At 38.9% G+C, this 24037-nt stretch overlaps 2 protein-coding genes across 4 annotated transcripts; one reads left to right on the plus strand and one right to left on the minus strand.

The window, feature by feature from the left end:
* Window positions 1–462: 462 nt before the first annotated feature.
* Window positions 463–13108, plus strand: engl (endoglin, like). 2 transcript variants are annotated; one of them, XM_051388779.1, is made up of 17 exons: window positions 463–835; window positions 2017–2196; window positions 2552–2724; window positions 3876–4013; window positions 4126–4300; window positions 4750–4921; window positions 5254–5398; window positions 6215–6407; window positions 6690–6859; window positions 7134–7289; window positions 8265–8348; window positions 8433–8690; window positions 8940–9443; window positions 10413–10551; window positions 10643–10744; window positions 11684–11795; window positions 12426–13108. In XM_051388779.1, exons 2-16 carry the CDS (start codon window positions 2127–2129, stop codon window positions 11791–11793), a joined length of 2589 nt encoding a protein of 862 aa, XP_051244739.1. In that variant the 5' UTR covers window positions 463–835; window positions 2017–2126; the 3' UTR covers window positions 11794–11795; window positions 12426–13108. The 2 variants fall into 2 exon arrangements, with proteins under 2 accessions (XP_051244739.1, XP_051244738.1); XM_051388778.1 differs by having other exon boundaries at window positions 2080–2196.
* A 1339-nt stretch (window positions 13109–14447) lies between these two features.
* On the minus strand, window positions 14448–18262 carry LOC127356762 (zinc finger protein Gfi-1b-like). Of its 2 annotated transcripts, none has more exons than XM_051388780.1 (6): window positions 18103–18262; window positions 17021–17331; window positions 16598–16767; window positions 15214–15363; window positions 14890–15055; window positions 14448–14793 (listed from the first exon to the last, which is right to left on the minus strand). In XM_051388780.1, the coding sequence occupies exons 2-6, from the start codon at window positions 17286–17288 to the stop codon at window positions 14597–14599; spliced, it is 951 nt and encodes a 316-aa protein (XP_051244740.1). In that variant the 5' UTR covers window positions 17289–17331; window positions 18103–18262; the 3' UTR covers window positions 14448–14596. The 2 variants fall into 2 exon arrangements, with proteins under 2 accessions (XP_051244740.1, XP_051244741.1); XM_051388781.1 differs by having other exon boundaries at window positions 17021–17318; window positions 18103–18246.
* Window positions 18263–24037: the final 5775 nt, after the last annotated feature.

Raw genomic sequence — 24037 nt, forward strand, 5'->3', positions numbered from 1 at the left:
AGCAGCAGTTTGAAAACATCAACCGTCCAAACTCATAAAACTTAAATGATGGTTGAATTTTATATAAATAGATAAAACATAATATAACATAAACATAATCGGTATATGACGACCTGCAATGGAAGTGAATCTGAATCTGGCTGCAGCATATTGTAGCTTTTATTGGCCTTTTTATTAATTTCTCACAGCGCTGTTTTGCTCTGGAAATGAATGAATGAATGAACTAATGAATGAACTAATGAATGAATGCTGAAGTAAATTTAAAAAATGCCCCATCTGAACTCAAAATGGAAAATATGATCCATGTCATTAATGTTCCAGAGGGTCAGAGAGAGGGCACAATATGTGTGTTTACTCCCCTCCCAAACTTTTCACCTGCCAGTCAAACCCCTGAGGTCCACCCTTCTCCTCCTCCATCCCTCCCACCTCCCCTCCTCTTCCCTCCTTCTCTCCCTTGCAGCCCTCCTTCCTGTTGCCATCTACGCTTGGAGACGTTTTTTCAGAGCCTTTTATTCCTCTCCTCGCCATCCCTCTCTCCACTCTGTCACACCATCCCACAGTCCCTCCCATTGCCCCTTTAATTGTGTCTTTACAACTTCTCTCCCCTTCGCTCCCACTCGGCGCTGAGAAATACTTCACCTCAGCTGGATGAAGATGCCCGACGCGACACGCGGCTGAGAGTTGAGTATTTTTGCGCGGTTGGAGATGTGGAGGGTGTGTGTGACTGCGTGGTTGTGTGTTTAGGAAATGAGGGGGGCGTGTGTTGTTGAGTTGTGAACACAGCAGTGCAACAGCTGGATCAGCAGTCCGCCTGTCCCTCCGTGCAGCGCCGCAGGTGAGTTCAGCTTCTCATGTTTACTCCAGCAAAATGTTTTCTTTAGACTTTTAGATTAACTCTGGACACGGATAATATGAGCTGGCTTTGAAATCCTTTTGGAATTATAATTAATTGCTGCAATAGAAACTGAAATGTAACTGGCTGGAAACTGATCTTTTCTTACCTTATGCACCATATTAAGTTGTTGTATTAGTCGCTGTGATATTTAATATATTCCTCTTTAACTTACTTGTTGCTCAAAGTTGAACTCCCCCTCATTCTCAGGAGGCTCTTTTTCCTTTTTGACCAGCAGACTTTAGATTGATATTCATGTTGGCTGCATTTTGGAAAAACAATCGGATGTAGAAACAAAAACAGAAAGTGCATTTAAATTCCAGCCCATCTATGGAAGAAATAAAGTTCATGATATTAATGGAAATAATGGTGGTAAGTCACAATTATAACAAAATGAGAAAAAAACTAATGTATTTTTTCATCGTGTTTTACAAGACTTAATATCTAAAAAAAAATGTATATTTATCTCATGAATTTGTACTCTCATGTAATTTATTATTATATCATAATTTTAAAATCTAAATGTTAACATTTTATCTAATAATTCTCACTTACTATGTCATAATTACCACAAAATCAGTCAAGATGTTGACTTATGCTGAGCATTTTTATTACTTATCATGACTCTCTGATGTCATTGGGCTTCCATATAAACCAGGATGGTTGGTTGAAGAAAACATGATTGCTAGGGTTGCAATTACTGTAATTATTGTTGACGATTAGCATTTGTAAATTAATTGTCTGTTAAATATCAAAATCTTTTAAAGTTTCCATAATAATATCCTGCAATTGAAGGTGAAGTGCTCATTTTATTCGACCATCAGTCCAAAACCCTAAAATACTCAGTTTACAAGCATATATGACAAAGAAAATCATATTTTAAGGAGCTGGAACTAGTCAATGTTTGGCAATTTTGCTTGAAAAATTACTGATTACTTGATTATCAAAGTCTGTTGCTTGTAAAATCAATAAATTGACAAATCATTGCAGCTCTAATGATCATTTCTCATGATCAGCTTTTACTGCCTTTCCTGCTCATATTATCTTAGCTGTCAGTAGCTTTTATGCATACTATAATAATTCAGTTCAGTTTGTCTAAAATGTTACTAATTTGTCTTATTTAGAGAGCTCTGAAGACCAGCCCGTGTATCTACTGTATGTCTTATGATCACCTCTCCGTTCACTAGGATGTCTCAATAGGGGTCATCACAGTAAATCTAGTAGTGAAACGTTCATGATGCCTTCACTGTCCGGGGTTGGATGTTCTCTTTTCTGTCTCCTTCTGCTCTGGAGGAGAACGGCAGGTAAGAACATCACTCCTGAACTTTGCACCCATTTATCTTAAGACCAACAAAAATGGTATCTGTGTTTTGAAAACATTAACAAATGTGATTTTATGTGTTTAAGCTGCCACAAGTCAAAGGTCTTTATTTTAAGTGTCAGAGCGAAACTGAAAATTGTTGCATAGTTTCTTCTGGGAAATGTTCCAGCCCCCTCGGGCAGGGATTTAAGCTCAGTATGCTCTTGTGAGGCTGAGACTGAGCTCACTCATAACTCGTGTTATTTGTTATTTGACATACAGGAATAGTGGTGTACACCCCACTGCAGTTAGAGTTTCATATTTTATTTCATAGTCTTGCATCTGCTGTTGCTCCTCAGCTCAAAGTGTGGAGGTGCGATGCTCTGTGGGGGGTCCAGTGGTGGAGCTGCACCCTGTTCAGGGTCTGCTGGAGAGGTTTGATGCTGGTCCAGGCTGTGCTGCTCGAGAACGCGGGAACAAGGAAACTCATGTGATTGCAGTGGGGAGAGTGACAAAGAGCCCCGAAAACAAGGTATTGAACTCAAGGAGATCGACACCCCAAACTTTACAGGAACAGAGTGAACAGTGTCCAAAAGTTGTCTGCTCCAAGCACCTGGCTGTCAGTAACTCAAACTGTGTGTAAGAGTAAGGAACCCCAAAACTGACAAAATGTAGCAAAAAGCAAAACATATATTAATGAATAATAATAATATTGAATTTAAAAAGAACCTTTATATTTGCCCTTTAACCACCGTTAAGTTGAGCAAATAAATTAAAGGTTCAGTGTGTAACATTTATTTACTGACAGAAATGAAATATAATATTCATAGGTATGTTTTCTTTAGTGTATAATCACTTGAATATAAGAAGTGTTGTGTTAAGTTACCTACTAATGAGTCATTTTTACCTACAGAGGGCGCAGGTCCTCTTCTACTGAGTCCGCCATGTTTAACCGCCATTTCTCTTTAGTAGCCCAGAAGGGCAAAATCAAACACTGGCTCCAGACAGGACCGTTCACCCCACCATAGTTTCTCCTATATGCTTGGAAGATGATCGGTGTTCAGTTGGTTTCACTAGCTTATTTTGGAAAGCTAATGCTTACTAAGTTAACTAGCTAATACTATAATTTCACATGCACCAATCTTCATAATATTATCTTCATCTACAGTATAAGTGCATGTCTTCCTCGAGGACCACAGTAGAAAAAATACTTTATTTTGTAGCAGTGAAGTTTTTAGTTTATACAGAGATGCTGCAGCATTATGCTGTGTGTAGTAAAATGATGATTAACATTACGAACACTGGCTGGTGTAGTTTTATGACATAAGTTAGCTTAAGCTAGCTGAAAAGGCTGGTGCACATTTTGTAAGTAAAATATAAATACTATGTAAAGTTCAAGTTTTAATTTATTGATTTGAAAGGAAAGTTACATCAACTGGAGGTCAAAGATTAATAAAAAGCTTTATGTTCCTTTTCTTGTATTCTATTTTATAACAAACAACATAATTTATTGACGTATTTTGACCTATCTGATAATATTTTATTACATTTTTCCAATTTCAGGGCTTCATATAAGTGTAGCTACTCTTCTGTTACACATCCTGAAAATGGAAAGAACATCATAACGACCGATGACTGGCTGTATAACTACCATAAGACACCTCTATCATCTTCTGTCTGCAGGTGACGGTTTTGCTGAGGCCTTTATCTCTGACCCCCTCCCCTCTCAGAGCCTTCCACCTGTTGCTCAGCTCCAAGCTCCCGCTCACCTGGTGGCTGGAGGCTGAGAGACTGCCCCCCAACCTCCCAGTGCTGGTGCAGGTCAGTCACAGTGTGCAGAAGAGTGTGAGGGCACATTTAAATGATATGCTGTGTAATGAATGTGACATTCCAGTATTTTCTTTCTCTTAAAATTTTCTTCCACATGTGCTAGGTGTCCTCCAACTCGAGTGTGCAGTCCCGCAACCTGCATTTGCACATCCAAACGGTGCGTTCGCTGCCTTTTCGTCCACGTGCACTGTACCGCTGGGCTCTGAAGCACCACGGCAACCTGTCCTCTCTGACACACACAGCACAAGGCAATCGAGTCTACGTCCCGCTGGGGGAGGGTGAGCCACCAAGAAACCAGATATCACAGTGATGATAAATCACATTCAACCATCATATAGCTATGTGGTAGTAGTTTAATATGTATTCATGTTGAAGAGATGATTTGTATCATTTTAGTAGATATTCTTTACAGCGCATCAATCTTATGTTTACTGCATATTTATAGAAATGATAATAATTATAAATAAATAATAAGAGATAATATCTTTGCTTGCTTGTAGCTAGAGCCAGGCTAGCTGTTTCCTAATGTTTCCAGTCTTTATGCTAAGCTAAGCTAACTGACCGCTGACTATAGCCGTATGTTTAACAGACAGGTGTAAGAGTGGTTTTAATCTTCTAATCTAACTCTCTACAAGAAAGCAAATACACATTGCTGTAACCTGAACGTCTGTGCACTGGTTTGGAGCACTCATCAAAGAAAACCTCTTTCTTTGCCTCCATCTTACAGACCCAACTCTGCCTGCTGTGTGCCAGCTGCAGTCCATGTTCCTCTCTCACAGCTACATGACCTCTGACCTGCAGCAACAGGAAGTGCAGGGTTGCGCCGAGGCACAAGCAGGTGGGATGAGCCCTGAAGTCCACGTGATCAAGCTCCATTCAGCGGGCTCAGGGCTCTGTGGGTGAGGACATGAAGTCTTGGCAAGAGCATTTATGTTTGTTGTACAGTCAGATTTAACACATTCATTTAGATTGATTGAAAAAATACTAATTAATTTATTGATCTGTTTTGGCCACATTTTACACACATTATTGATTTCTAATTCCACCTTTAGATATTTGTATTCAATGTTTTACTAAAGGTGAAAGAGCAATCCTCTTGAGTGTCTCAGATTTCTTCAACACTTCTATATGTGATTGTTTGTGATTAAATCAGCATATATTTCTGCCACCCCATGAACTATATCTGCCCCTGTGTACAGTTCAATCTCTTCTCTCTCTCCGTCTTCTTCAGCTCTCTCCAAGTGGAAGTGATTGTCTCTCTTGTGCCCCTTGTGGCCAACTCAAAGACCCAGAAGGTTGTGCTGATTCTCAGCAGCTCGGTGCCAGTCAACTGGGCCATTGTTGCTCACGGTGTGCGGGGTCATATCTCCGTTCATGTAAGGGGCACATTACTTTTTGTTTTTCCACAGCACGGTTTAAGAAATTGAATCTGACTGCAGCAAAGTCGTTTTTAAAGATACAGCAAATTGACTTGAATGGATGAGGCTGGCGTTATTCTATACGTTTCATATTGTCAATAAAACCTGTGAAAAGACCAAACCAACAACTTATTGATCCTATTGATAAGTATTGTCTGTGTAGCCAAAGCCTGGCTCTTCTTCCTCTATGCCTTAGAGCTCCTTTTTTATCCAAAAACAATTAAAAACACATCAATGAGCCACACTGTATCACACGTTACTCCATTACCATGGACACACTGGAGTTTATTTTGACTCAGTCCTACATACACCAGCCTCCTGCCATAAATACTCACTAGAGCACCAAATGTGTATCAGTCCGCAGATGAAAATAGTCCTAAAAGCAAAAACTCCATGTAATCCTGTTTGGGCTAAAAAGCACCAGCTTTTTAAGGAAATGAGTTACCCCAAAAAAAGTTTCTATTCTAACTTGGTTTAAAGATTGAAATCCTCAGCAGGGACTATTGCTGCCACAGACAGCAATGTCAAAAAGCTCACAAGCCTCTATGGCTAAATCTATTTAATTCCAGAAAACTGTGAAAATAGGAAAACCTCCAACTTCTCAAAATCTAATTTCACATCTTCTCAGGATTTTGGACACATTTACCTTGAAAGACCTCCTTCCTCATCCGTCCTCAGCTCCACTTTGTTGTCCAAATGTTAACTTTAGGGCTTTATAGGGATTTATCTGACAAATGATTCGCATGTATCTGAGTTCTCTCTCTTTCTCTGTAGTCCTCCAACAGTGTATCCCCACCCTACCCACCTGAGCCTGACCTGACCCTGTCCAGTACACTGAACTCTGACCTGTCCACCATATCGGACCTGCTTGCATGGGCCAGTGAGAGCGGCTACCCCAGGGTGACCTCATACACTGAGGCTGACCTGGCCAATCGCTTTGTGATCCAGCTGGCTGGGGGCGGGACAGGTCAGGACCCCTGTGTGTCTCTTGTTTCCATCACTGTGTGAGTGACCTGAACGTTTCAGCTTTATTTTGTTAATCCAACCCAGTGATTTTATAATTTCCTTTATGTACAGGAGAATTATTGGCTCGGTCTTCTGTGTCCCTTTTTCAACTGGAGAATGAGAAATGAAAGCAGAATGTTTCCATCGGTGCATATATGTTGAATGAAAGGTATTGAAGAGTAAGTGTGAGTATTTAATGTCTCCACACGGCTGTCACTGTGTCTCCTCTCTGTCTGTACCACAGACGTGGTTGCAGAGATGAATCCTCTGGTTGTGAGGCCTCCCTGGGCGGAGGAGCACAGGCTGAGGCAGTGGCTGAACGGCGGAGGCAGAGCAGGAGGAGGCCGAGAGAGTTTCACAGTGCAGTGTGAGGACGGACGCCTCAGCGTGACCGTGGACCAACACATCCTGCAGGTCTTCATACCTCAGTATTAGACGCAGAGTTAGATGTAAACAAATTGTACAGAAAGAAGCCAGCTACCTCAACTTTATACCAGTGGTTTCATAAAGACCATAATGCCTAGCAGCCGCTTGCAGTGGTGCAGAGACAGCAGCAAATTAGGAACTTGCAACCAAAATACCTCCCTTTTTTTTAAAATCTCATAAACATCCTATTTAAAGGGCCGGTTAGACAGAAATATTATTGAATTTGAGAGTTACTTTGTCTCACATCAGTTCTCTCTTTCAGAGCTTTTCTGTCCCTGTGGCTGCTGTGACCCTACGTGACTCGACGTGCCAGGCTCAGTCCAATGGGAGCCATTTCCTGTTGGCGTTCCCAGTGATTTCCTGTGGGACTGAGGGTCTGCTCCTGGGACAGCCCAGAGGGGTGCAGTACAAAAACATGGTGAGATTTACAGTGGACAGAGAAGGATTAGAGATATTAAAAATGATTGTACCTTTAATTCTTTGTTGTCTATTAAACCTTATATTCAGTTCGTTTATTTTACTCCATATGAATTTATAAGATTATCCATATTATTATTATTATGTTATTATTGTTAAAATAATTTCCATAAACCAACAGAAGGCAGAGGCAAAATATAGAAACAGCAGAAACAGAACAAGTGAAGCTTTAGGAGCACAGAAGGAGAACATATGAATTCAGACAGTGGTAAAAACAAAACACAAAGCATAATGGACCTTTGAAATTGTGATAAGTGGAAGTTGGCCCCAGTGAGACTCGTGACCCAGGTCATCATGACCAGAACAACGCTGAGTTAAAGCCTAAAAATGGGAGGCTGCACAGAGGCAAATTAAGTGAAAGAAATCAGTTCAGAGGCAGGAAATTTAAAGAAAGGAGGATGCAGAGTGAAAAGTGACAAAGAGGAAGAGGAATATGTGTTGAAACACTGAAATATATGTGTGGATGTGGATGGATTTTGAGCCAATTATTTCATGTGAACATTTTATTGTATTATGTATTTTTTTAATTTTGAACTATCATACACACTTAAAAGGCTTCTTTTTTGACAAATTCCTTATTTTATTCTCTAACCTTTGTTCAATTTGCTCTTTGGTTGTTTTAATTGCGTACTTTTCTAATATATGTTATGACTGTTTAGCAGAGACTGAAGGCTCTGTGAATATAGCTTGTGTTCAAGTTTATATCTTTAATAATAATTTATACTTTAAATACATTTTATTTATTATTTTTAATTTAGTTTTCTTCACAGAAACTACTGAAAGGCTGAGATATAGGCATATTTTATGATTTTGTCCAGCTGCCTCACAATGTAGAAAACGGAGCTTACAGAGACGATAGTGGATCACATTATACTGTACACCGTTCTGTTTTCCTCTCATTGTTGTCTTTGTCCAGGTGTTATTATGGAGAGACAAACCTGAGACCATTCTCGCCCTCAATGACACAGAGAAGAAATCCAAAAGTCCACTAGGCATACATGTAAGATAGCTGTGTGTGTGTCTACCTTCATAAATCTTATTCATTCAGTGTTTTCATCCTGTAATCTCCTGTTTCTGCTCTCAGTTCAGCTGTTTTGCTGCAGTCCCCACCCTCCCCGGCCCCCCTGTAGACAGTGATGATGTCAAGGTAAACACTCTTCAGGCAGGGCCGGTCCCCTGGGCGCCCAAGGGTCCAGGGCTTAAAACAGGAATGAGCCACATACCGATACCCAGACGCAGACCTGGGCCTGTTCTTATTTTGAAGCTGTTTGTCACCGAAAGCTACGAGCCGGGACGGATTGGCCCCTGTGTCATAACTGCAGACCACCGTGTCTATGTTGAGGTCTGTGTGTGTGTGTGTGTGTGTGTGTGTTTTGTATTTTCTGTGATTATTTGCCTTTTTTGACGAACAACACCAAAGTTCTTCGGTGTTGTTGACTTTTTATTATTATTTTTGGCTCTAATAATCATAACTGAGTAAAAACAGACAAATGAACTTTGCATCATCACTTTCCTTTAAATCCTGTTCATACATCAAACATTTAACTACCTTTTGTCTCCTTCATCGCGGTTTCATTCTGTTGTAATTCAGATCTCAGCCAAAGGGCCCCTCATAGAAGTTGTGGAGGTGAACTCATGTGTGGTCTCTCCCCTGTCGGACCCAAAAAAGTCTAGTTTCTGGACTGTCATAAGCGATGGATGTTCCTCAAACCCCTCATTGACCCTTGATGGAGATGATGAAGAGGACGAAGAGGCACAAGGTGATGGTGAACTGGAAGAGGAGAAGGAAGAAATGGAGGGACTGGAAAAAGGAAGAACTCATGAGAGAGGTGGGGGAGTCTCACTCCGACACAAAGGTGAAAGAAGAAGGGGAGAGAAACCAGAAAGTGTGGGAGCAGAGGAGGAGATACAGCCCTTGAGATTTAGTTTCATCCTGCGGCCAGTTTATAATGACCCTATGCAGTTCCTCCACTGCAGCCTCCGCCTTTGTGTCTCTGACTCAACAAGAGGGGAACCCATGAAGGAGACTGTCAAGAATGACTGTGAGGACGGCATACGTATCCCTCCACTTGTATCTAGATCACCTAGACGTCAGGTACACTGGGGTTACATTTTATACCATTAAACTAATGCAGGATAAAGCATCCTGTCAAATGCAATAACGTGGAACATTTAAGAAATAATTGGACATGAGGTGTAAATATTGATACCACTCTCAGCTTAGCTTTGCATAAAGACTGAAAATGGGGGGAAACAGCTAGCCTGGCTCTGTCAACTACCAGCAACTCTAAAGCGGACTAATTAATCTGTTTTATTTAATTTGTACAAAACAAATTCAGCAGTGTTGGTACCAAGGTTGTTATAGTTAACTAAAACGAAACTTAAAACAAGGAGTAGCTATTCTTAACTTCTTAAATCTTGTCCCTGGAGGGGAAAAAACTAAACCATTCATTGAAACTAATAAAAACTTAACTCAAATTAAACATTTTAAACAGAAAATACCTGAAACAAGCAAACTCCCTCTGGAAACTAACTGACACTAAACTGAAAATCAAAAATCAAATAGAAATAAAACCTAACTAAATACAAAACTGTTGTTGTTTGTATGGTATTTTGTTACCTTTGGGCAGAGCGAGGCTGGCTGCTTCCTGTCTTTATGATAACTGAAGCTACCCGGCTGCTGGCTGTATATATTTAACATTCGCATTAATTCACACAGGGTGGTAATAATCTTCATGCTGCTTTAAAGTGACTCAAACAGCAAAATGTTTACTCTTTAATAGGTGACAGACCTCCAGAAATCTTGTTTGTAGGTTTATATAACAGGTATAGGAAATACTACTAATAGTAATAGTAAAAACTAATAAAAGGTCAAAGTTTAGCGATATGAAAAGTTTGAGGAGTATAGATACATTGTTTATCCTGTCTACTGAGTATTGAATCACACTCACACTTATATTCACTTACTGGTATCATAGCAGCAATATAATGACATTACTATATATTATTATAGTATTATATATTATATTGCAGATATATATAAACTAACATATTCTCCTCTCAGTGTGAGATCAGAAACCTCTCCAGGCCCATGGTGGTCACCCAGCCTATTAGTGCACCCAAACTGCTGAGGCCCCCTGCTGGCCAAAGGACCAAGAGACTGAGCACCTCCCCAGTGGCGAGTCCAGACCCAGAGCACAGCAGTGAGTGGCATTTATTTGGTCTTTTTTTAATGTCACCGTGAGACTGTTTAACCCATCAGCACACTCCCTCATGAACCCTCTCTGTCTGAAGGCTCTGTGGTGCAGACAGGACCAGTGATGGGAATCGTCTTTGCTGCCTTTGTGATGGGTGTCAGTCTGATGGGGGGGCTGTGGTGCATCTACTATTACACAGGTAATGAGATCAGCTTCCTTCTGTCACTGAAAAGTTATGGTGCCAAATACTGTATCGTCCAAAAACGTCTTCGGCATATGAACTGGACAAATTAAAAGTGCTTCATCATCATCATCTTATCCATTAATGTCTGTTTTTCTACTGTTGATCACTGATTAATGTAACACAGGACAACTATTTCAACACGCAGTCAGTTTACAAAAGGGTTTTGCATTTGCTATGTTAACGGGATAATGTGGGTTTGAAGGGATTTGGCTGAATATGTATGTGTTCAGTACTTTGATTTATGACCAAATACCTGCAAAACTAATGACATTCTCATCTCTTTGTGTTAATTAGCAAACGTTAAACGTTACACTTACTTGCCAAACATTAGCATGTTAGCATTTGGCTTAAAGCACCAATGTGCCTATCGTGTCTCCAAGAGCTGCTGACATAGAACATTTTTTATTTACATATTCATGAAGTCGTAAAAAATGTCACATTAGACACGTTGTGGTTTCAGAAGATTTTAGGTTTAATTTTGAAAAAATGTCATTGTTTTAAGGCTAAGCTACAAATCTTCAGTTTCTTACATTTAAGTGGAGCTGCGACTGAATTTATTGAGCAAAGTCAGGATCAGCACACGTTTCAGTTTGCAAGCACAGAAAACAATTGTTCTCTGGCACTCTGGGGGTGGATGCTAATGTAGATACATCCTGTTTGAAGTTTTGTTTCAACAGTAAATGACTGATTCACTGAAGTTTTGTCTTCCCAATGTGAAAACATCAACCACCAGTTAGTATCAAAGCTGTAACCAACATTTTAAAAATAAGATAAATGAGGCTCCTGCAGGTTACCACATTAAACATTATGAACTGTTCTTTGTACTTGGTGGTATTTTCTCTCTGTGGTTGTGTGGAGAAGTTATAAAAGGACTGTATGAATGTATTTTTGAAGGAGCACACTCAGCATCACTTGGAGAAGGAGGTCATTTAACAGACCAGGCTCACAGAGTCCACAACATCTGGAATACCTCCCCGTCTGATCAGTCCTCCAGCTCGGTGTAGAGGTGAGATCTACTGAGGAGTCGTTTAAAAGGGGACTCCGCCAATTTCACACATTAAAGTCTGTTCACAGGTCTTTGGGAAGCACTACTACGTAGCCTATATTAAAAAGTTGTATAAAGCCTTTAGTGTCTCCAGAGGTAGTTGTGTGACGTCTGATGGTTGTCCTCTAGTGATGTCACTTTAATAACACATGTTCTGTGCTGACAGCTATATTGGGGTGCTTATATTAGTAATACCTTATATTATTATTGACAATTAATCTATGTTTAGACCTTTGTAATGGCACAAAGTACTATACAAACTATGAAAATGAAATGCCAACAATACATTGCTAACCCAAGGCTGCTATCAGTGTTGTCATTGCCAGTCATTCAGAAGAGCATCTGCCACAATCCCCTTTGTTCCAATTAAACACATTTTTACAAGATTACAGAGTCAAACTGTACAGGTTACTGCAGCTGGGCGGCACAGAGTAAACCTAATGTCAAAGCAAGGTATTTAAAATAAACTGTAGTGGTTAAAAGCACCGGCAGTTCCAGAAAAAAATATCTGCGTTCGACGAGCACCTGCTGATGTCAACTCTGATACCCCAGATAAGTCTAAACATTGTTATTCTTTTATCTCTTTCTCAGGATTTCCTCCCTGCAAATCTGAGAGAGGAGAACTGGAGCAGAGGTTCTAGCAACATGTGTGTGTGTCTGTGCATGTGTGTGTGCGTGTGTGTGAGCGAGCACAGCTGCCTGTATGTGTGTGTGTGTGTGTGTGTGTGTGTGCGTGTGTGTGTGCGTGCGTGTTTGCAGAGCCGTGTTCGTGCAGCTCTCCGCGTGAGTATCACTCCGTGCAGCATGCAGGACTGACACCATGTGAATACAGTAGCACTCACTCATCATTGTGAAGATCAGGTGTTTGATTCAAAGTGAAACGTTGTTTGTTTGATGCTGCAAACCATTGTACACAAGTAATTTCCAAACTGGCAGCCCCTGATTGAAGAGACCTCTATCTGGTTTCAACAGGATCTAAGCTTGGTTGGCGTGACTCAAACAGAAATTGTGTCACCATCGCCTTAGGAAACGGACCACAAGGTCAAAGATGAATTGAAATGTTAGCGAGTGTGTGCCTGTTTGAAGAGTCAGTGTTTTACAGAGTCATTTTCACTGTTTGTGTTGTAACTGTCAATCAGCTGGATATCAAAACTGCATTTTACTGTACATTTACCGTATGTGATTGTGGCAAATAAGATGTATTGAAAGAGCCATGTTGACTTTCTGTTTCACTCTGAAATCACATGCAACACGAATAAAACGACAGAAGTTAATGTGTTTATAGATGTACTAATGTAATATAAAATATATTAACTTATTCAATTAAATAAGTAATAAATTATTTGTGTCATATAGGGAAGGTGGAGCAAGCTATGAACACAACACTGGCATAATGATGTGGCTAATGTGTAATGTGCCTTTTTACAACTTCAAGAGAAACATTCATTTTGAGTCATGTTGCTGTCCACCTGATGATCGTTGCCCTAACAAACCACACGCGGCTATTTAGCCCCTGTTATTTTTAAATATTTGTATTTATCATTGTTGTAGGCCTAAAGTGATTCTTAAATTCTCCAATTGTAATATGTATAGCCTTAACAGATAATTAAAAAAAAGGATTTAACTAATTTTTTACCTAAAATGTGGATTGAAATTGAACTGGTCCATAGCTGACAAAGACTTACGAGTGGTCAAAAGCCTGAGTTTGAAGATGTCTGTCAGAAGGCTATTCTCGCTCAAAGCCACTAATGCAGCGATATTTAAACAAAAACCTGACAAACTAGTGTTTGAAACATGTCACTTTTGTTAGTAATAGCAATGAAAATAACCAAAAAATCAACTCCTTTCTTTAATTAGAAGTTCTATAATTACATGAATGGAACACAACATTATAACTGTAATGGAAATGCAAATATCCCACTGCAGAGTAGTAGAGTAGCGTGGTATAACATGAGGCTAATGTATGCTAGTGTAGGGTTATTAATAATGTTGATGGGCTAATTTAGACTTAATAGGCTGTGTTACCTTCATTACAAGGCTCAAAGATGTTTTGCAGCTACGTTTTTTTGCTCTTTTAATAGTAAAGTTTGCTGTCGTTATGTTATGTTTTCTATTCATAGTTAATGTGACAATATTGATTAGTGCAGCAAAGGGTATTTTAATGTAACGTCTACTGTAGATGTGCCGTAGAAATGGTACTAAAAATTCATGGGTATATCTTTAGAAAGTAATTTTAAAATAGACCTCTTGCAGTAGTTGAAGTACATCCTTAATGATAAATGTATCATCATCTGTCCTCTCGTCCTGCTGCGGTGTATTAAGGATGGCTGCTTCATTAAATAATGGAGGCGTCACACACACACACACACACACACACACACACACACACACACAAACTACAAGCACATTCGTACAGCTTTCTGTGCCTGAAAATTACACAATGTGATTGGATGACGTTACTCTAAGAACACGGTTGCCTGGCACTTCCTGGAAAAATAACCCAATCATCAATTGTGAGTGAGTTCCCAGAAAGAAGCCTCATCGTGTTTTACAGGCCTGTAATCATGTTTCTTAGAGTCTTGCTTAACACAAACTTTTAGTTCAAAAACACACTTTTTTACACAATCAAATTTTATTTACCTTCCATTTTTTTGTCATTACTTGCTGCATATTTTATAACTTTTACAAATACGAATGAGTGAACATTATTTACAAATGCCATTTCACACATTTGATTGACATGACTCCATTTCGTCATGGACTCAGTTTTGAGTGTACATGTCTCTATATCCACACTGTGTCTCTTGGTGGCGCTGTAGGTCAACCCTGCGCTGGAAGCTGTGCTGACAGCAGGGGCAGCTGAACGGCCGGTAGCTGCTGTGCTTTCGGCTGTGGGTGATGAGGTTGGAGCTTTGGCTGAATCCTTTACCGCACACCTTGCACACGTGTGGTTTCTCACCTGAGGGAAGACCGGAGGGCAGAATACAACCTTTAAGAGTAGGAGTTTGGGCATTTCACAGCGTAGTGTAGTGTACTCACTGCAGTGCTCACTCACCTGTGTGTATGAATGTGTGTTTCTTCATGTCTGACTTCTGGTGGAACCTTTTGCCGCAGTACTGGCAGGGGTAGGGCCGCGTGTCTGAGTGGATGAGGAGGTGTGTGGACAGCGTGGACGAGCGCTTGAACACCTTTCCACAGACCTTGCAGCCAAAGCTACGCTCCTGGATACACATACAGAACATAAGAATAACACATGCCCACACACCGAGAAGTTAAGACAAACCAATGTTTCTTTCAGAGCTCACAATGAGTCATGTGTTTGTACTAAAAAAACGATAAAAAAATATACTCATGTAAACATTCTCACTGTGTACTGTACCTTAGCTCTGCCATAGCCGCCTATTGCTCTGAAGCCAAAGGGCAAATGGGGCATGTCCGTGGCTGTGGGTGAACTTATCAAAGGGACAGAGAGGGTGTTGTGAACATGAGCCTGCAGGTCACCTCCTGATATTAGTACCTCTGAAAGAGACTGAGAGAAAGTGAAAAAAGAAAGGGATGAGAAGATTGATACCGCTGCCATGTTCTTCAAATACGAAGCAGACGGTTCGCCTAACTAAGCATAAAGACTGAAAACAGGAGGAAACAGTTAGCCTCACGCGGTCCAACAGTTAGAAAACCTGCCCACCAACACTTCTAGGTCTCCGCTGGTTGCCTAGCAGCTACTTAGAGCCAGGAAACAGTGTGACACATATGTAACCTCCGGTAGAACTGAAATAAATCAAACAACGTTCATCTGTTTTTCAGATTTTGGTGCCATTGGACAGAGCCATGCTAACAGTTTCCCCCTGCTTCCAGTATTTATGCTAAGCTAAGCTAACCAGCTGCATGCTGGCAGCAGAGAATATCAATCTTCTCATCTAACTTTGTACCAGAAAGTGAAATAAGCACATTTCCCAAAATGGCAAACTATATGAAGAGCTAGACCTGGTCAACCTGATTGGTATAGGCCTATTGATCGATAGCCTATTGCAGATATATCTGTGTGTGTAATATCAGCTGATAAGTAACTAGAAATGCTTGAGGATATGTTTGTGGTCATTTAAAGAACAGTGACACCACTACTTAGCTTGTCCATAAAGAAACCATTGACAACTTTATCATTATTATTATTATTTGTAGTAGTAGTAGTAGTATGCACTAATAGCTATATTATATTTAGTTTCTATTCAGTTTCTGCCAATAGAGACTATATTACACACTGGACCTCTAAGGTATCCTAATCAAACATTAATCAAAAAAATTAGCTGATATATTGTGTATATTATTAAAAGGTTATTGATATCAGCATCAATCTAAAAAATCCAATATCAATCAGGCTCTAGTTAAGTGATTGGTGACAGATATTTACTGCTAATGATCACTTATTTTGGCTGTTTTATGGAAAGAAAATAGAATCAATTACATGCACTATTTTCCCTCCATAGCTTTCACTGGCAGAAGTAAAATGCAGATATCTTTTCGTGAAGTTCAGTGCAGACCAGTTATCTTTTTGGATATTACTTTTAATATCTACTTTCTATTGCAAAATATCTCCACAACAACGAGAACAATGTCAGTCATACTCCTGTAGAGCAGCACAGACTGCACCCACCACTCTGCTGTGTCACCCTCTGACATGTTGCCAGTTACTTTTATCGTTAGTCACTCTGACTTCTTCTTTTCATTATAATAGCAGATAAATACACACAGTAAGGGCCACCTACCTTTTCACATAGTGGACACTCGCTGACGCGAGATTTGAGGTCAGTGTGTGATGTGTGGTTGAGTAACATGAAGACCAGTCTCTCCAGTTCTCTTTCTCTTTCAGATGCCTGGTTTCTGTCCACCAACCATGGTGATACCAGCAGAGGAGTGTCTCTTTTCTCCACAGGGGCTTTTGTCAGAATACAAAAAGACAGATGATGATGGGAATGTCTTTAATTTAGAGTTTAGAGAAAGGTTGGGAATTTAGAGTCTCGGCTGAGTTTACAAAATAAATCCAGAATATTTCATAACTTGTCATCTTCATCTCCCCTTTGTGTCAAATGAACACCTTCACATGCCATTCAAACAACATTTACTACCTTATAACAATTTTACAGTCACAAAAAATAAAACTTTTCACTAATAGAGGATTTGTTAGGTACCTGAAGGCCAAGGATCATCTGTGGGGGCACTGTGAGACTGGACTGCCGTCCCATCCCACGGTGGGCAGCCTTCAGCCAGAAAGTCTTTGACCCCTACCTTGGGGGACAAAGGCTGCACATCATCTTCAGGATACGTCCTCTCCTGTCCCACTGCATGCTGCACAGGTTGGTTGGCATCTGTTTTGGGCTGGAAGTGTTGTCTAAAGGAGTCCTTGGATTGGCCAGTTAGATGGGTCCTTTTGCTCCTGACAAGGAACGACCGTGGCATGGCAGAAGGAGACTAAGGGAGCTAAAAATCCTGCAGAGAAAACCTGCAGGAGTGTGAAAAGTCGTCTCTTTCATGTCACTTTTAGAGCCTCACACACTCAGATGTCACACACCTGTTGGTGAATGTTCAGTTACAATGCCAAAGCTTGAGGTTTCCTTAACAAATACAGCGTGCCACCTGCACAAAAGTTTCAGGGCTTTCACTAAGGATAACCCTGCTGAGGTGTTGTGGACTACTTCTAAACTGACACTGTGGTACACTTTCTATACTTCCATTTGAACTGCCGTATTTAGACATTTAGAACAACAGCAGAATGATTTTAGATTTAGGAATCTTATTTCCATATTACCAAAATTAAACAAATCGATCAAGTGTATATACCAAGTGCTACATGTATTATTTTATCACAAGATATTTGGCAAATCATTTCTTAAAACTGCTTTGGTATGAGTTGATTTTAACTTCTGATCATAAGGTAAACAAGAGGAAAGCCTGAAAGGAAAACTAAAAGACACTCCGGAGAACTACGCTGCAGACTAGTTACTTTTTTAGTTAAATTTTAGTTACAAACTTGTTTCAGATTCTTTCCAGTAAATCTTCATGGAGATTTTGCATCTATAATTAATATGATGTATTTAGTAACTTTTAAATGTATAAAATAATATCCATCACAACGTGAAGTTTCACAGAAGAAGTGTGTGGGTAGCTTGAATTTGCCATATTGTAGTTACATAACAAAATGTCAAAAAATGTATAAATTGAAAATAACCTTGATACTATAACAATGAGATTCTAGCTGAATTGGTTATCTTACCTCTGTATTGCGCAGCTGAATGTAGAGAGCCTTTCTTGTGTCTTTGTTTCTGGCAACGTCCTCTTTTCTCTTTCTCACACCCATTGACTGATGACATGACTCAAAGAGATTTGATTTGATTTTGAAACGCTGCTGAGGATTGTGGGACTTGAGGTATCGGAGGGAAAAAATGCCTCAAAAGTTAATTGAAATTAAAAAGTAATTAAAACTATAATTTCAAATTGAATTGAATAACTTTCAAAATGTCCTTCTTTTTTCAGTCCATTTTTGGAGGTTTTACCTAGCTTGCTTCCCTTATTTTGACCAGTCTTTAAAAAATGACAACATCTCGGTCTTCTCCAAAGGTTTGGCTGACTGTACAGTTTAGATTTTGGACCCACTGTGAATAAACATGTGATGAGACCAAAGTCAAGATGAAACCTTAATTGCTGTGGGGCCAATAGGCTCAAAGTATCAGTACTGGATTTACCACTATAATGACTGTTCATGTGGGTGGACTGTAAACTGAGCATCCTTTGGAAAGTTTGAATATCTCATCGTTCTCATGTGAACACATGGACCTTTGCTACTGAGTTGCCAATTGCACATTGCACTTTTTTTAATACCTGTGAGTCTGTTTTTGTACTGTGTGTGTGTGTGTGTGTGTGTGTGTGTGTGTGTGTGTGTGTGTGTGTGTGTGTGTGTGTGTGTGTGTGCTCTCATGTGGTACCCAGAAATCCCACATAGTTCCACCTGTGAGAAGAGGGAGATTTTTTTCTTTTTTCACCAACTTCATTTAAACCACTTAACTATATAACCTGTCTAACCTTTTTGTCAGGAAGACATTGAAAATAAGCTGCTTTAAATTATTTTATTTAAAATAACAACTCGGAAAGCTCCTCTTCCTATTTCTCAGCTAACACAACACTCCCCCTTGTTGCTCCTCAACACTTACATATACACTCACACAGAAATACTGTAATCCTTTACAATAGCTTTTTTTACAATTTGTTTTTTGTTTTTCTGTCATACAATGTGTGAAGTCTGTCCTGTCTTGTTTCACAAAATATTTTTCATATTTTTTCATTTTTATATTTGAAAGCTTGGAAAGCAGAAGCAAAGGGTACAACAATAATTGTGGGAGACTTCAACTTGATTATAGATCCAAAGTTATACTGTCAGCATAGCATAAAACATCAATCTGAAAAAACATAGGCTACTGTAAGTATTGTTTAAGAGGGGAGAAGCAGAAATTAGTATTATAGATGTTTGGAGACCGTTACATCCCCAAGAAAAAGACTATACGTACCACTCAAAAGCCAATAATAAATATTCAAGACTAGATTCTTTTTTTAAATTATTTATAACTCTGATTAGAAAAAGTAAAACACGGCTATATGGGCAAGATAGATATATCAGATCATGCCATAATAGCAATGAAGCTAACACTGGCATTAGAAAAGGGAGGGAGCTAAAGCAATCATTACAAGGGAGATTATAGCTTTTTCTTCTAATAAGCTAACTGTTATCAAATAATTTGTAGCCATTTATAAATGACAAGAAGTTTTTAGTAGTTATCTGTTATATAATTTGTAATTTATGACAAGTATTAAATAATAATTAGTATGTACTGAAAACACTTAAAAAGGTGTAACTGCAAATTAACTTTCTAATGAATATTTGTAAATATTTAAGTATTACACAAAAAGAGGAAACACATGTCAAAAGAAAAGAGAACCAACTGGTACTGAGTCATCGTGCTGCATGTGGCTTGTCAATACAACTTGCAAAGTTCCTCCTTCTTCCTAACAAGATATGAAGCATCCGCCCCCTGAACACATTTACCAGAGCGTAGCATCAGCTGCAACTAACTTTATACATACATACAACACATTAACTAGCATCTACCCTTCCAATAGAAAACAACAACTTTATTTGTAAATGATTTGTTAAATGTTCATATGTTCAATACCTTTCATTTCACTATTTACAAACTTGGTGTACCATCTTCAAAAGTTACAAATTATCTGAAAAATGTATAAAATAATCATTTATTAAACAATTATAAAGCTATTTCCAGACCCAAACCAATAGCTTCAATCCCTAATCAAGTTGATGGCAGCCTTAAAGCAAACTTTGTGATTGGAATGACATAAGATGATATTGTATTAACACTAAGAATTATAAACGTTTCCTCTCAAAAAAGGAACAAAAAAAACCCAGAAACATTAAAGTCTTACAAGAAGTTTCTACATTTAATCTAAAAAGGTTAAACCTTTCCAGGTTGCCAAATGATGGATTTATACAATCATCGCAAAATCCAATTTGCTTAATAAGTTAATTTATTTGTCATTTTACAACACAATAAAATGTAAGTTGTAGCCCATTCATGCTACACATACATAAACCAAATATACAAAAAATTTGATTTAGAATATCATTAAACAAAATAATATACTATATACAGTTATTTATACATGCATTACCCAGAAAGTAATAATTCTGTTTTTTGACTTTGCATCTGGGCGAATGTAAACAGCATCAACAAGATAGTGATGATGATACAGTCAGCATCTTAACATTAAAAACTCGACATCTGGGAAACATTGACTACAACTTAGACTACATTTGAGTACCAAGCATCATTGAGGCAGCCCGCCACCCCTTCGTCTTGCCTTTTGTCAGTGGAGAACACGGTCCGGCTGTTTCGTTCAACAGCTTAATCTGGGATGTTGTAGTGAAACCAGGTCTGTAATTTGTTTCTAATGTCTAGTTTCCTGAGTCCCATTTCATCCATCCCATGCGACCCCACATTCAACAAGAGTAGGCTTGGTAGTGGAGCAGCCTTACGTCCAAGCTGGTTTAGCTCAGCTCTTAACTTAATGTACCTTAACCTATGCCAGTGAGTGTATTTCTGTTCTATGCTGCATCTGCACGAGCTTAGTAGCTAGTAGTACACTACTCGATATGTGTATATGGAGTAGTGTAGTATATATGGTTTATATATAGTTACTGTATATCATTCCACTTGCAGGGCTTTCCATCAACAGGAAAGCATATCTGGTTTAAATGAAAGTACACAAATCAGTCTATATGCAGATGACATACTCCTTTGCCTAACCTTTGCCTTTGCCTTTGCCTAACCTTTGCCTAACAATCCACAAAGCCTCCAGGGTCATTATGATATAATGCAGTATGTAGCTTTATCTCTGGTTACTCTCAAAGAAAAAGTACAGTGGATTCTACATCTTATAAATTCTAAATGACCTTTCTTTCAATTTCACTCTAATGCTGAAAGTCATACAAGGCAACCATTGGCGTTTCCTGATTGTTTAAAAATAAACATCCTACAATATATGATTACATTCACACTTTGAGTGTGACTGGTTTTAATAAATTAGTTGTTCTCTAGTTACACTATTCTAATGAAACAATGAAAAAAATTAACCACACTGATGGACACAATCCTTTGGGGGGAATTCCTACCTGAAAATTTTATCTACCCAATTACGGACACATGACTGCAGTTGACTCACTATCATTAGACACACAAATCCATAATAAAAAGCTACTATTAGTTGACAAGACAATAACAAAAAACCCTTGCTTCAACAATCACTAAATTAGCAGTTTTTTTAACTCATGAAAAAAGTATGATGTGTACGTGTATGATGACAAGTAAAGTCAAGTAAGAGGTTTGAATCTGACCTCAGATTGAAATCAAATCATCGAGGGCCACATATAAACTGAAACCATACATAACATTTCTCAAAGTGGCTGTATTTTTGCAAAGATCTCATTTGACTCCTGGTGTGAGCAGCGGAAAATGGAGATGAGTTTGCCTTGATGTGCATGAAGAGAGACATGTCAGAGCATTGTGGTTGATGTGGTGGGGGGCTTGCAACCTTCTCCCAGGGGCTGTCAGGGAGAGCAGACGAGAGGAGTGCAGGGAGCTGAGACGGGCTGGTGGGTTCGGTGGGTTTCTGTCTCATTTGTTTTGAGGGGTTCAGGGGATTCTTGTTCCCCTGATGGTGGCAGAAAACTGCCTTTCTAGGAACCTGAAACTCGGGGAGGTGGAGGGGGAAAAGGGAGTGCAAGTGTAGACAAATGTTCATGTTCGTATTGCTTTGTTTCTGATGTATACTTACCATGTCTATGTGTGGTAATTACGTGGGAGAAATACGGCATATGTATGATATGAGTTACCTCATGTGTTAAATATTTACTAAATTTATATTTACTATATTTCCTATTTGTTTTGAATGATCAATTTAAGTTTACTTTTTAATTTTAATTTTAAGTTTTACAGTGTGTAAAGGAAAGCTGTCAGCTGCCATCAAATGTCATCTCCTTTCAAGGTTTCTTTGTACAGACACCTTTAAAACAAATACTTCTTACAACCTAACAAGTTTTTGAAGTACAAACCTTACACATTAAAGTGAGACTTTTTCTGAAATTCTGAAAGAAAAAAATAGTCTTATTCCTACGAATTAAATGTTACATTTCTAAATAACAATATGCAACATTAATTCATTACACTCAGGGGTTTTGCTGCTGCCGCTTTACTTGGTCTGGTATGACCTGTACCAGTCAATATCTTTGGGTGGGCTAAAGTTAGTAAATGTTAGTCATATTAGCCGTGTTTTCATCAATCAACTTTTTTTTTGAAAAAAATAAATTCATGCTGCCACTGTTTGGTTTGTCCTGTCTGGGCTACTGGAGAAATTCCATTAAAGGCATAGACATAAAATGCTCATTCTAAGGTAAAGAACACACAATTATTCTTATTTCTGGTGATTTTACATTAATGAAAACATACCTATGAATATTATATTCCAAATCTGCCAATAGATCCTCCTGAATGTTTCACATGTCTTCTGTGTCTCTGGAGCTTTCTAAAGTCTGAATAATTATCCTGAATGTGTCATCAGGTGAAATTAAGTGAAATACTGAATCACTGGAGTACCTTCTCACAGAGAAACTTTAATAAAGGCTGTGTCCATGTTCATCTAACACATTACAGATCTCTGCATAAAGATGGAACCACAACAGCAGAGGATATACATCTACTGTGTATGTATGCATACATGTCTGCTGGCCAGCTGGAGGACACACAGGAACAAGCCCAATAACGGAGAAACATATGCATAGTTTACAGCTCACCAATAGTCCTAACAATGGAAAAAATTATACATGTAAGATCTTGTAATTATGACACACACGCACACATATATGCCGCTGCAAGAAAATTATAATCAGTGGAGATTGAATTGATAAATTAACTGATTTACTTTATATTTCCATAAAATCTCTTTCAATTAGATATAATTTTGATGCAAAGTATAAGCAACAAAGCACATCTAGGTGACAGATATTTGTGTACCAACTCATGTACTTTTCTCAATATGCCTCTTTTGTAGTGCATTAAATTAACGCATCAAATGAACTGTCGTCAGTGATCACAGAAACATCAGGAAATCAGGCAGACTCAGGGTCAGGCCGCAGTCTCAGCTCTTGGTGTTTATCTGTGTAGCTGGTGGCTTACTGTGGTTTCAGTCAGTCCGGGGATTTGAATAATGAAGTGCTATGCCACTTTCTCACGGCCAACAACTTCTCTGTCTTTCTGTCACCAGTTTGCCCCCACCCACCCATTTTACACTCATTTCCTCAGAACTTTTCAACTCTCTGTCACTTTGGTTGGTAAAAGAGTGAAGGTTACAGACAGTGCAGGACTTTCTTTTCCTTGACAGGCGAGGGAAAAGGAAATAGAAAAAAGTCAAAGAGCTTAGTTAGATGCTTGTAAGGTCAAGATTTGCTGTATGTGTTGAGTAAGCATTTACTGCAAAGTTGACTTCACAAAAGTCAAAATTATACATAATATAAAATAAAAGCAGTGGTGAAAAAGTGAAAAAAATAAAAATTGCTTTACAGTACATAATATATAAGCAAACAAATC

Source organism: Dicentrarchus labrax, unplaced genomic scaffold (assembly GCF_905237075.1).
Source record: "Dicentrarchus labrax unplaced genomic scaffold, dlabrax2021, whole genome shotgun sequence".
In the NCBI taxonomy this organism is placed as follows: domain Eukaryota; kingdom Metazoa; phylum Chordata; class Actinopteri; family Moronidae; genus Dicentrarchus; species Dicentrarchus labrax.

Excerpts from the sequence above, each read along its gene's own strand:
- LOC127356762 (XM_051388780.1), bottom strand. The coding sequence starts at position 17,288 with ATGCCACGGTCGTTCCTTGTCAGGAGCAAAAGGACCCATCTAACTGGC. Across the intron at positions 16,768-17,020 it reads AGATGATCCTTGGCCTTCAG|CCCCTGTGGAGAAAAGAGAC; the intron begins GTACCTAACAAA and ends TTCTGACAAAAG. Across the intron at positions 15,364-16,597 it reads AGTGTCCACTATGTGAAAAG|TCTCTTTCAGAGGTACTAAT; the intron begins GTAGGTGGCCCT and ends ACTTTCTCTCAG.
- engl (XM_051388779.1), top strand. The coding sequence starts at position 2,127 with ATGATGCCTTCACTGTCCGGGGTTGGATGTTCTCTTTTCTGTCTCCTT. Across the intron at positions 4,301-4,749 it reads CTACGTCCCGCTGGGGGAGG|ACCCAACTCTGCCTGCTGTG; the intron begins GTGAGCCACCAA and ends TCCATCTTACAG. Across the intron at positions 6,860-7,133 it reads TGGACCAACACATCCTGCAG|AGCTTTTCTGTCCCTGTGGC; the intron begins GTCTTCATACCT and ends TCTCTCTTTCAG.